General features: G+C 34.0%; 1 protein-coding gene across 1 annotated transcript in view; it reads right to left on the bottom strand.

Moving 5' to 3' along the window:
- The window catches only part of tspan2a (tetraspanin 2a), a 52,045-nt gene that overhangs the window by 27,743 nt on the left and 11,773 nt on the right, over positions 1–12,529 (bottom strand). The window contains 1 exon segment of the mRNA NM_001018150.1: positions 5,096–5,198. Within this exon segment, the coding sequence (NP_001018160.1) occupies positions 5,096–5,198 (103 nt within the window).

A 12,529-nucleotide genomic window follows, 5' to 3' on the forward strand; every position in this document is an offset into this window, starting at 1 on the left:
TTTAGGCCAAATCGCCCAGCCCTAGGATAGATATACCTTTAAAGAGACAGTTGACACCAAAAACGCCCTTATCATTTGCTCAGAGGTTCTAAACCTTTATGAATTTCTTTATTCTGCTCAACACAAAACAAGATATTCTGAAGATTGTTGGAAATTAGCAGCCATCAACAAACAATACTATGGAACAAATAATACAATGGAAGTCCATGGCTTCTGCTGAACAATATTCTTCAGAATATCTTCCTTTGTGTTTAACAGAAAAAAGAAACTCAAACAGGTTTGGAACAAGTGGAGGAAGAGTGAATGATTGGAGAATTTCCATTTTTGGATGAACTACACATATAGACATGGACAAAATTTAAATTGTTAGCGTTCTATTTGATAGCCTAAACGTTAGAAAGAAAACCCACAGTGGTCACTAAAAAAACCTGAAACAAAAAATGATTGAAAATAAACTAATGCAACTGCTCTGGACAAAAATGAAAGATACCAACAATTCTGTAGCTGTTTACATATTGTATTATTGAGAAATACACAGAAAATCAAGAATTATTTCACCAAATTCTTCATGTTTCTTGTTTTTGTGTGTATGCATCTGTTACATTAGCTTCATAGCACATTTGTTGTTTGCTATTTGGTATTTTTCTGTTTCTGGACAGAAACCGTTTGTTCAAAAGCTTGAGCATATTGCCAGGAAATGCTTGTTATCTTTCAGTGCATCAGAGATGGATCCAACGAGCTTCTCTCACTTCTCTTTTTTTCATATTTTGCTGTTGATAGACATTATTGAAATGGTTTTGCTTTAGGTTACACCAGTGATAATTAACCTTGGTGCAGTTCAGTCTCTATGTAAGGTATCAGAGTTAAATGATTTCAGAACTTAAAGGGACAGTTGCCCCAAATATAAAAATATCATTATTTACTGATCCTACACTTGTTCCAAATACATTTCCTTTTTTTTAATGAACAAAAAAACATTATTTTGTCGGTGCCAATGATGTAGTGGTCAGTGTGTTGACACATGCACTCTGGTGCTCACGGCAACCTGAGTTCAAAGTTTACATGTTCTCCCCGTGTTCGCATGAGTTTCCTCCGGGTGCTCCGGTTTCCCCCACAGTCCAAAGACATGTGCTATATGTGAATTATTATTAATAATGGTAATAGTAATAAAAGCAATAATAACTGGAGTAATAATTTCATTTGAAACTACATACAATAAATATGCAGTTATTTGAAATTTAAATACATATATAACATTTTTTACATTTAATAAATAATACATACATACATACATACATACATACATACATACATACATACATACAGTTGAAGTCAGTATTATCAGCCCCTCTGTTTATTTTTTCCCCTAATTTATGTTTAACGGAGAGCAGATTTTTTTAAAAGATTTCTAAACATAATAGTTTTAATAACTCATTTCTAATAACTGATTCCTTTTATCTTTGCCATGATGACAGTAAATATATATTTGACTAGATATTTTTCAAGCTACTTCATCTTAAAGTGACATTTAAAGGTTTAACTAGGATAATTGGGTTAACTAGGCAGGTTAGGGTAATTAGGCAAGTTATTCTATAATGATGGTTTGTTCTGTAGACTATCAAAAAATATATAGCTTAAAGAGGCTAATAAAATTGACCTTGAAATGTATATTAAAAAATTAAGAACTGCTTTTATTCTAGCCGAAATAAAACAACTAACAAATATCTCCAGACGTAAAAACATTATCAGACATACTATGAAAACTTCCTGGCTCTGTTAAGCATCATTTGTGAAATATTTTAAAAAGAAAAAAAAAGAAAATCAAAGGGGGGGGGGGGGGGGGGGGGCATTTTTCTAATGATCTTTTTTCAAGAGAAAAAAGAAACTATTGAAACAAGTAGAGGGTGAATAAATTATGAAGAGATCATTTTCATTTTTAGGTGAACTATCCCTACAATTCAGCATAGCAACTTCTTTCATAAACTTATTAATTCGTTTTTTGTCTATATAAAATGCTCGAATGAAAGGTCAATAGAGGGTATTATCAATCATCTCTTTGCTGCCATGAGAGGACAAACATGATGAAGCTGGGTAATCATTATGTGCAATTAAACGCCCATAAACACCTACCGACCCCTATCAACACCTGAAGCATTATAAACAAACAAATCACTACAACCAAGACCAGGGAGGTATATGGAGAAACCAACTTCACAAGCAAGAGCACCTCTGGGGACTAAACTGGAGCTGAGGAGGAAATAACGGTTTTATAATTCACCCCCAGCAGTTACACGTTCTCTCCTGTGAGAAATCAGCATTAGCCATTAGCAAGGACTATCTGTGTCCCTGCTCATTCATCACGGCTAAAACCAATATCAGATACGCCATTACAGAGGCCATTGGGGCTCCATGACGCAGATGGGAAATCTCAGGCTGAAATTGCTGTAGGAGCCTGCTGCTTTGTTAACTGGTGTTGTGTTTATGAATGAAACAGTGAGCTATGGGCGTCTTTATTACCGTTTCTGTGCTGTGCGATTGATGATATACAGGAGGTGGTAGAATTATGAGCATAACAACACATGCTATTAATGTAGAGCACAATGGAAAATTCAGCATGATAAAAAAATATGATAACTTACTGTCTGTCTGATGTTTATTTGGCAAATTACAGTTTTTTTTACTTAATCTTGCGAGATCTAATCTGATTTTTTTAGCATTATGTAACGAGTCAGTATGCCAAGATTTATTTGGTGTGCTTTTGTTGCATTTACAAAAATATTTAATTTAACACAAATGACTACTGGTCAGAAACAACGCAACTAAAACTATTAAAACATTTTTGCCAATTGTAGCGGTGGATAGTAAGTATTTTTACTTAACTGCTGTACTTAAGTATATATTTTAAGTATGTGCTCTATAAAAGTATATTCATTTTAGAAAACTTGTACTTCACTACATTCCAAAATAAAATAGTGTACTTTTTACTAGGACTCTGTGATATTACAGAAAAATATCATGAAATCATGTTTAATTTCATTCAATATCAATAATTATTGAATATTTTTAATAATCCATTTAGGAATAATATGATTTTTTAACCACTTTATTTTAATTTTTCCAACACTGCTAAGGCAAATAGTTTTAATAGTCAACAACAAAAATATTTAAACAAAATATCTCATCTCTTTACAATAAAATACTGTTAAAGTGTTGAAGAGACGCTTAAACTTGATACATAAAATGTTACAAAGTGTGTGCAATGGTAAAGTGTAAATTCTGAACAATCAAAGCAAACCTTAAGATAGATCAACATCTGTAAGGTGTACATAATAATAACGATACAGTAAACCTCAAACTCTGTAAACAAAAGAAATTATGATAATTAAATCTGAGCTTTCAAGTAAAGGAACAAAAGATGCTCAGAATACCCGATTAACCGTTAACTGAAAGGGTGTGTTTGTAACCGATTAATGGAATCAGTTAAATTATTAAAAAATATTATTTTAAATATTTTTGGGGTTTGGCTGCATTAGGGGCCGATCACAGTGAACGCGCTTTTTGCGTTGAGAGGTGAATCTTTTGAATGGTTTACTAACAGCCGTGAGTGAAAAAGCATGTTACCGCAGACGCGTCTTTTTCATTCTTCAATCAAATGAAAGCATACATAAAAAGGAAATAAATGTCCACAATAAGGGTTATTTTGGATAATAAAGGTATTTTAAAAAAAGCACTTTAATCCAAAAAGAACAAAAGAACCAAAATAAATGAGCTACACTTAGTAGAAATTTCCCAGAAAGAGCTGGTACATCAATGTCACTTTAAAAATTTCTGCAGAACCAGCTTGACAGGAAATAAATAAGAAATCTTTAAAGGGGTGTTATATCATTTATTACAAGTCTGTAAGACTTACTTGAGTAAAAATTTTGTTTATTTACTAAAATATATCATTTAAATCATTTAAGAAGCTGAATGCAGTAAATATTCTAAATAATAAGAAAATTAAAAATAAAAAGGTCGAATAAACCTGTGCAAATCTAGGCATTATGAACAAATAATTTAACAAAAGATGATCCAGCAGTACAATATTTGCAGTCTTTTAATAAGCATGATGTGTACAAGATAGGGAGGGTATAAAAAGTTAATTGTTTGTTTTGAAATTTGTGAGACGGAAGTTGTCCAATAATAAATCTGAAACACACGTGGTTGTCGTCATGCGGTGAACTCGGGCAATTGTGTAATATCAGTGTCGTCATCGCAACTCCTGTCGTCGCTTTTCAGATGCTGCACCGGTTGAATCGATCGTCTTATCCTGTCGCGGTACTTTGATGCCACATGTGACAGTCACGTGGCATCCACGCAGCATCAATACGGACAAAATTTCTAACCGGCATGCACTGCTTTAAGACAGATTTCGATCAATCTGCACAGCACTGATATTATATCATTCAAATGATTCAATCTGGGTGAGTCTTCAGTAGACAACTCACTGATTCAAATGATTCAATCTGAGTGAGTCTTCAGTAAACAACTCACTGATTCAAATGATTCAATCTGAGTGAGTCTTCAGTAAACAACTCACTGATTCAAATGATCCTTTGAGAGTGAGTCTATAGTAAACAACTCAATGATTGAAATGATCAGTTTAGAGTGAGTCTCCAGTAAACGATTCGGTATAACTTTATTTTGATGGTCCATTTGAGTATCTGTTGACTGTCTGCTTAATATCTGTTGATACTGCTCCTTCAACAGACATTTAACTGACTATAAGAAACTTTGCAAGTACATGTCAACTTACAGTAACCCTAACCCCAACCATAACTCTAACCCAAACCTAACAATCTACTTGTAATCTTATAAGAATTAGTTGGCATGCAGATGCAATGTAACTTAAATTCAACAAACAGATCATCAAAATAAAGTGTGACCAAGATTCACTGATTTTACAACCTGATCTGAATGGGGATCAGGGAGTGAATGTGGTTTCCACTCCTAAAGTCACTATATGTTGCCTTCAATTTATGCAAGTGTATGAAACCTGTATGAGACCTATTATGTAAACATTAGGTGTGGGCTAAAAAAAAAATCTACAACTCACCAATGAAGAAGTTTTCAGGTGCGTCATTTTCGGATAAGAGGCTGGTGGTGTCTGGGTCAAACCTCAACCATAATCCCACAGCCAACACCAGAGAGCCCGAAAGCTGAAACATGAGAAACACATCAGACACACAAATGTTTTCATGACCTTTACTGTTTTATTCCAATTGTGGTACATTTAGGTAGAAACATAAAACACAGGGGTTGACTTTGAGAACAGGATACTTTATATTTTTGCCCGTCACCGTAACAGGAGGGATAACCTTGACTGAAATAGAGCATTGATTGAAATTCTGTAAGATAAAGTGATTTATTGTGACACTGGAAGCAACCTTTTGGCTATCCGTAAGGACACCAGAGAAAGTCTTTCTGTTATTACAATTCTAGTTCGAATCTAGTTGGTTCATTTAATTGATAAAATGAAATTATACGACTAGTTCAATTGCGTTCACAAGATCCAAAACAAAAACGACATATAGAAGCTTATTTTCGCCACATGAGAAAAAACTATTTTTGGCAAGTTAGAAAAATGACATAGAAAGGCATTATTATAAAAGATTAGGCCATAATTATGATGACATGCAAAAAACATTACTGCAGACAGTGGTTAGGCAAACATAAAATGCTGAAATCATTGGCTTTGAGTTATGGAATCACTTTGGTAAATATGACATTGGCAGTTATAAAGTTATTCAATTGTGTGTGTGTGTGTGTGTTTTTAAGGTCTGTGTTTAACATTTTAAGCTAGTTTAAACATTTGGACACAAGCAATTATTACATTTGTAGCTTTAACAAAGATTAATTCTATTATATATATCATTCATTCATTTATTTTCTTTTTGGCTCAGTCCCTTTATTAATCCGGGGTCGACAAAGCGGAATGAACCGCCAACTTATCCAGCACATGTTTTATGCAGCGGATGCCCTTCCAGCTGCAACCCATCACTGGGGGAAAAAATAAATATATATATATATAGTTGATAGATAAATATATATATATAGTTGAAGCCAGATTTACTATAATTTTGTCCTTAAAATGTTTTTTAAAAATTTAAACGCTGCTTTTATTCTAGCTGAAATAAAACAAATAAAGCTTTCTCCAGAACAAAAAATATTATCAGACATACTGTGAAAATGTCCTTGCTCTATTAAACATCATTTGGGAAATATTTCAAAAGAAAAATAACTTAAAGGGGGGCTAATAATTCTGACTTCAACTGTATAAGCGCACACACACACACATATATATACACACACACACACACACACACACACACACACACACACACACACACACACACACACAAAAGACTATACAGCTTTATTTTATTATTTTATTTTGAAACCTGAGTACTGCTTTACTGTATTTAATTATGCTGGTAATTCGTTTTTTTACACTTATTTGCAAATGAACTACAAAATCATCCCAATCAATCTAAATTGATTCATTATTTCCCGAATGAAGCTCTTAAAAGTTATCTGGTGAAATATTGCAATATAAATAGCAGAAAATCAAAATATCAAAACAAGTTTTTTCCAATATCTAACTCCCTGAGCCTTAACTCAAATGATCTGTTCAAATAATTAGTCTCCATTAAACAACACACAGATTCAAATGATTCATCCGGAGTGAATCTATGGTAAACAACTCACTGATTGAGTTGATTTGAGTTATGACAGCACACTTTGGTAATTTATGAGATAGACAGCTATGAGATACAAAGTTATAATAATTATGATAGACAATATCAACATTATCACATACAAAGCCAATTATAACTGAGTTATAAATATTATTATTAATGAGACTATGACTTGTAGAAGCTCATTTTTGCCAAGCAAGAAAAAAACATACTTTGGGAAATCATAACTATGACACTGAAAGTCATAATTACAAATGACTAAGCTTATTTCATACAAAGTCAGTTAAGTTGTAAAAAGCTGAAATTAAAAATGGAAGCTCATTGAAGCCACATACAAAAATAATCATAATTTGATCATTCATAATTATGACTTTTTTATTATGACAAATTTGTCTATTTTTTATAGACATCATCAGTATTTATTTGTCATAATTATGTTTTTATTATCTCATTATTGACTTTTTATGTCATAATTACTCAACAGAATCTCATAATTTATTTTTTAAGCAATTATTTTGTTGTTCGTAATTATATCAATTTATCATATTTAAGCTTCATAAATCCTATAAACCAGAGATGCCCAAAGCAGGGCCCATGGGCCAAAGTTGGTCTATTGTAACCTTTGGTTTGGCCCACCATCCCATCTGAGAGGAGAGGGAGTGTTATGGACAGTGTTGGAGTGAATGCCTTTAACACAGAGATCATCATTTCTAATTTGACGTAACCTTTTTTGTTTGTTCTACTGCTGAGCTACAAGAAAAGCAAACTGAAATTAAAAGTTTCAATTAAATATTGTAAATGAATCAGATTTTTAAAAGACTGTTAATACTGCCGCTTAACAAATAGTCAACTATCCAGAAGGTATCAGCGAGCAAATCAAGGCAAAAACGAGTGTAATTCTGTTAACAATTAGATTGTTTTGTTTTTACTGTACTAAGTTCATTCGAAAATGTACAAAAATATATAAAAAGCAATATTTTCTATTCATTTGTAAACATTATTAAATAAATTAGGAATTTACCCACGGCAAATACATTTACCTTTGGCCCACTAGACTCAATCAAGTTTGGTTTTTGGCCCTTCCTAAAAAAAAGTTTGGGCTCCCCTACTCTAAACGCATTTGTGACACACAAAATAATATTACAAACATACACTGTAAATTGAATCAATTTGTGTTAAGACAACATGAAGGAATTAAGTTAACTAATTAGTTTTTACAAATTAAGTTGATTGAACACAAAACAATTAAGTTGTCCCAAAAACTCTCTAAAATTGTTTTGTTTCAGCTCAATTTATGTAAGTAGATTTAACAAACAGCAAAAGTCATATTTCCAGTGTTGCTAATTATAACAGAAGATCTAACACTGTCTAACGTGTTTTGTGAAATTCCCATTTCAACAGTAATTAACTTAAGAAATAGTTTTTAATGTGACTGTGATCCGCAGGCAGGCTGTGCCAGTCTGACCGACTCGCTCTTCTGGCATCCACCATCCCCTGGTGCCATCCTCATACCCACCCTGTCCAACACCAGAACATTAAACTGCACAGGACAACGACCCACTTCTTTTTTTTTTCTTTTTTTGCCTGCCCTCCTCTAAAACAAAGGCCCTGCTGTCCGCTGCAGTGAGACCACTCCACTGATAACCAATGACTGACGCCACTGTGCCCTACATTACATCTTACACTAACTGTTTAGGCCAATGTAATGTGGCCATTAGTGCAGTAACAAAATCACAGTGTGATGAGGATTGGAGGAGTGACATGCGGCCTTTGAACGGTTCCTGCGGCTTTTGTGTGGCTTTGAGCAACCAAGACTAAAAATGGTAGAAAGGCTTTAAAATGACTTCTTTCACATTCAAATAAAATGGAATAATGTGTAGAAAACGCAGCTTTTAGCCAATGCAGCGTGGCTGCCAAAATTAAAACATATTTGTATTAAGCCAAAATTTAAAATATATAATTAAAAAAATATCTTTTGATTGCAAGTATTAAAATTATTATTTGATGGTTACAATTCAAATACTGAAATAAAATAACTTAAATTTAAGCAAAAACTGAGCAAAAAAGGTAATAAATTCAAGATAATAATACTACAATAGTAACTTGTGCTATCTTATATGTTCTGTGTAATTATGCATTAAATGTTTTGACTCTAAGACTTCATGTGTATATTTAAGCATTATTTAAACATTTTTGTACATTTAAATTCTTATATATATATATATATATATATATATATATATATATATATATATATATATATATATATATATATATAGGGTGTAATGATAGGCATATTCGTATTGAACCGTTCGGTACGAGACTTTTGGTTCGGTTTGCATTACAAACCGAATGATTCAATTCAGACTAATATCTAAAAAGTTAAAAGGGAATAAGTACAAAATACAATGTTTTCAGTGCAGCAACGCTCAACATGGCATCCCAAATGACGTGGCAGACAACATGATGCCTTCTCCGCTGTCAAGTTAAACAGTAGACCATTGCTTTTGAACTCAGAATATCACTTTATTAAAGCATGCGCTCATTAGCAATCTTGATAGCTTCTGTGTCAGCCTGACTACTAGTGCTGGCTCTGCCCCCCTTGCCCCAGCAACCCTGGACCCCCGACACAAAAGAGCCAACCTCCAAACACTACTCCAGTCAGGCACGCCACGCGTTACACTAGCTCGCGAAATGGCGAGTAACGTTAATGTAATCCCAGACAACAAAATTTTCAGAGAAACATTCGTTTAAAGCTAAAATAAGAATAACTTTCATTTAAAGTACAAATGAAATCAAAACTAACCATATGGTTTTGTTAGCTCACATTGCTAGTTCTGTGATGAATTCATGTGGATATCATTAAGAAAAATAGTTTGCTCTAGTAATCTAAAATTATAATGTGAAATAGCACTTCCTGTTTGTTTTCAGTTAAATTCTAACATCCGCCCGAGGTATTGGGCGTGGCTAACATACTTAACCACACCCCTCCAGCTGTCAGATTAGACAACAAACAGAAATGGTGAGGGGGAGATGTCTGTTAAATTGTAAAAACTCTTCCCAAACCTTTTGTCCCATCTTTCTGAATGAAATGCCTGCCTTACTACACACAATTTGCTCGTAGTAAAAAACAAGCCATGCCCACTCTTTGCTCATTTATTATTTTATCTTTTTATAAACTGTCGCAATGTGGGAAAAAAAAGTCTAGATTATATGGACTTTATAGATAGAGAGTCTTGAATTTACTCATTTACAGCACTAAAGGCTAAATTCTAAGTTCATCAAGCAACTGATAAAAACGAAGAGTGTTACAAGCAAGAAAGACAATAAAATGATAACACTAACCTTAGTTCCACCTCAAGGGACATGCTGTAAGCGCATTATCTGAGGACATTACCAATTCATCTCTCTACTTTGTATGTGATAATAATACGTAATCGTCACCATGGCCTTGCCTTTGAAGGTGCGATTATCCAAAAAACGCTCAGTCAGAGTTGGAAAACAGCCCTCAGGACTCAATGCAGGTGAATAAAGAAGTGTTCAATGCAACATAAAGGAGTGGAAGACTTTCAACAACTCTGCAGTAACCTGATCTTGTACTACAGACTGAAGACTGCCTTTTGAAGATCTACCCATTCAGCGATCTTTAAAACTGTTCAAAACAGCCACAGAGGAATTTGTAAAGCCACTTATGGCGGATTATGCATGTTGTTTGCTTCTTACATACTGCAAGTATAAAATGATGCTGTTGGTACATTTTGCTGCATTACAAATAATTACATTTTTTCACTTTGCAACACAATACAGACTCATGCGCTGTTGACCAAAGGACATCACATTGCAACCTCAAATGATTACTGAATGCATATAAACAGCTTATTTGACTATGCATGAGTTGTTGAACGTTGAAATGTCACAACATTCTGAGAGTCTGTATAAACATTTGTCCCTCTCATCTGGTGGGGCATACTAGAAAATTACTCTGGGAGCCAAATAAATTATGCTAGGACAACATCCAGCATGCAAATGGATTGACAGAAAACCAAAAACAATAAGCAACAGATTTTCCTATTGTGTGGCATAGAGATACACTGCAGCTTCATTCATTCATTCATTCATTCATTCATTCATTCATTTACCTTCGGCTTAGTATCTATTGAAGAGGTCAACACAGCAGAATAAATCACCAACTATTCCAGCATATGTTTTATGCAGCGGATGCCCTTCCAGCCGCAACCCAGTACTGAGGAAACACTGAAGATTATGCTCTGCAAACATAGTTTGTGTGTTGGTTTCACACCTACAAAAATGTATTTAAAAGTTTACAAGTCCTAACGAAAAAATGGCAAGCAATACATTAAATGAGCAACATTTAGACAACAAAATACCAATGCAGGGCTCAAAATTAACCTTTTTGCTTGGTAGCACCGGTGCTCCTAACTTAAAAAATGTAGGCGCATCAGCCAAAATTTAGTCGCACACACCTATTATAAGCACCGTTACTACAAGTTTTATACAAACATATTTATTGCATTTGAAATCAACAGTAATCAAACAAGCAAAAAAAAATAAAAAATAAAAAAATAATATATATATATATATATATATATATATATATATATATATATATATATATATATATATATATATATATATATATATATATATATATATATATGCATGCATGAGGAAACGAAATCTCAACGAAATCCCAATATCACAAGAAAATAGATTTTTATAACATAACTGAGTGACCAAAAGATACACGGACCACTTACTGGCCCTGCAGGCACTGTTTGACATAGATGAATCTGTTAACAATATAACCCTGCTGTTCTCACAGGTGCTGTCTGATATTGCACTGATGCTTTTGACATGTACTGTACCTTTATTATGTGCATATGTCATATAATAGCAATACCGGCCTTTTCATGAGTAGCGATATTAGTTTACTCAGTGCAAGGCCGTTTGCGATGGTGTACGTGGTATTAAATTTGACATATAGCTGCCGCTTGCACGGCGGACAGCATCTGCCGATTAAATGAAGGATTAAACTGAAAGTTGCGTGCTAGATGTGGCAAACAGTTACCTGAAAATTTATTCCATCCCACAGACTTTTTAAAGCGGACTTGAAGCCAATGGAAGTCTTTTATCCACTCTTGGAAAAGTGTAGATGGTGGATTAACATTCAGCACATGATCACTAGTAAGATGTGTCATTATTTGTAACTTTAGATGCCATGGTTTCTAAAACAAAATCTGTCAGTGTTACCTTCGTTCTCATCTTCAGCAATTTACAATTTTTCGCGGTAGTAGCTCTCTCTGTCATCCCAAGCCAGAAGGCATTGACTGAGTGATTGACAGCTGATATTTCAGTGCTAGAGCAGTGGTGGGCCAATAAGAAGAGCGCGAAGGTGGGGCAAGCATTACGGACTTGGCTTTGTTTACTGCAGCAAGTTGACATGATAACTGTTTTAAACCATTCCTGAGCGCTGCGTTTCGCGTTTCAGGTGCAGAGATGCATTCGGCGTGCATGTCTCCTAAATCCACGCATGAGGTGAACATTTTGCAGTAAAAACTGGTCGCACACAACAATTTTATACACTCACACAATGGCTCCCAAATATATTTTGAGGTCGCATAGACAAAATTACGGGCGCATATGCGATCAAAATGGTGACAATTTCGAGCCCTGCAATGTAAGAACTTTAACTTTTAACATGACTTGCTTTAACCTAATTTTTAATCACAACAAACAGCTGTGATTTTAGTAAATTGTCCTTTTCTGAAAAA

The sequence above is a fragment of the Danio rerio genome, chromosome 6, assembly GCF_049306965.1.
Source record: "Danio rerio strain Tuebingen ecotype United States chromosome 6, GRCz12tu, whole genome shotgun sequence".
In the NCBI taxonomy this organism is placed as follows: Eukaryota; Metazoa; Chordata; class Actinopteri; order Cypriniformes; family Danionidae; genus Danio; species Danio rerio.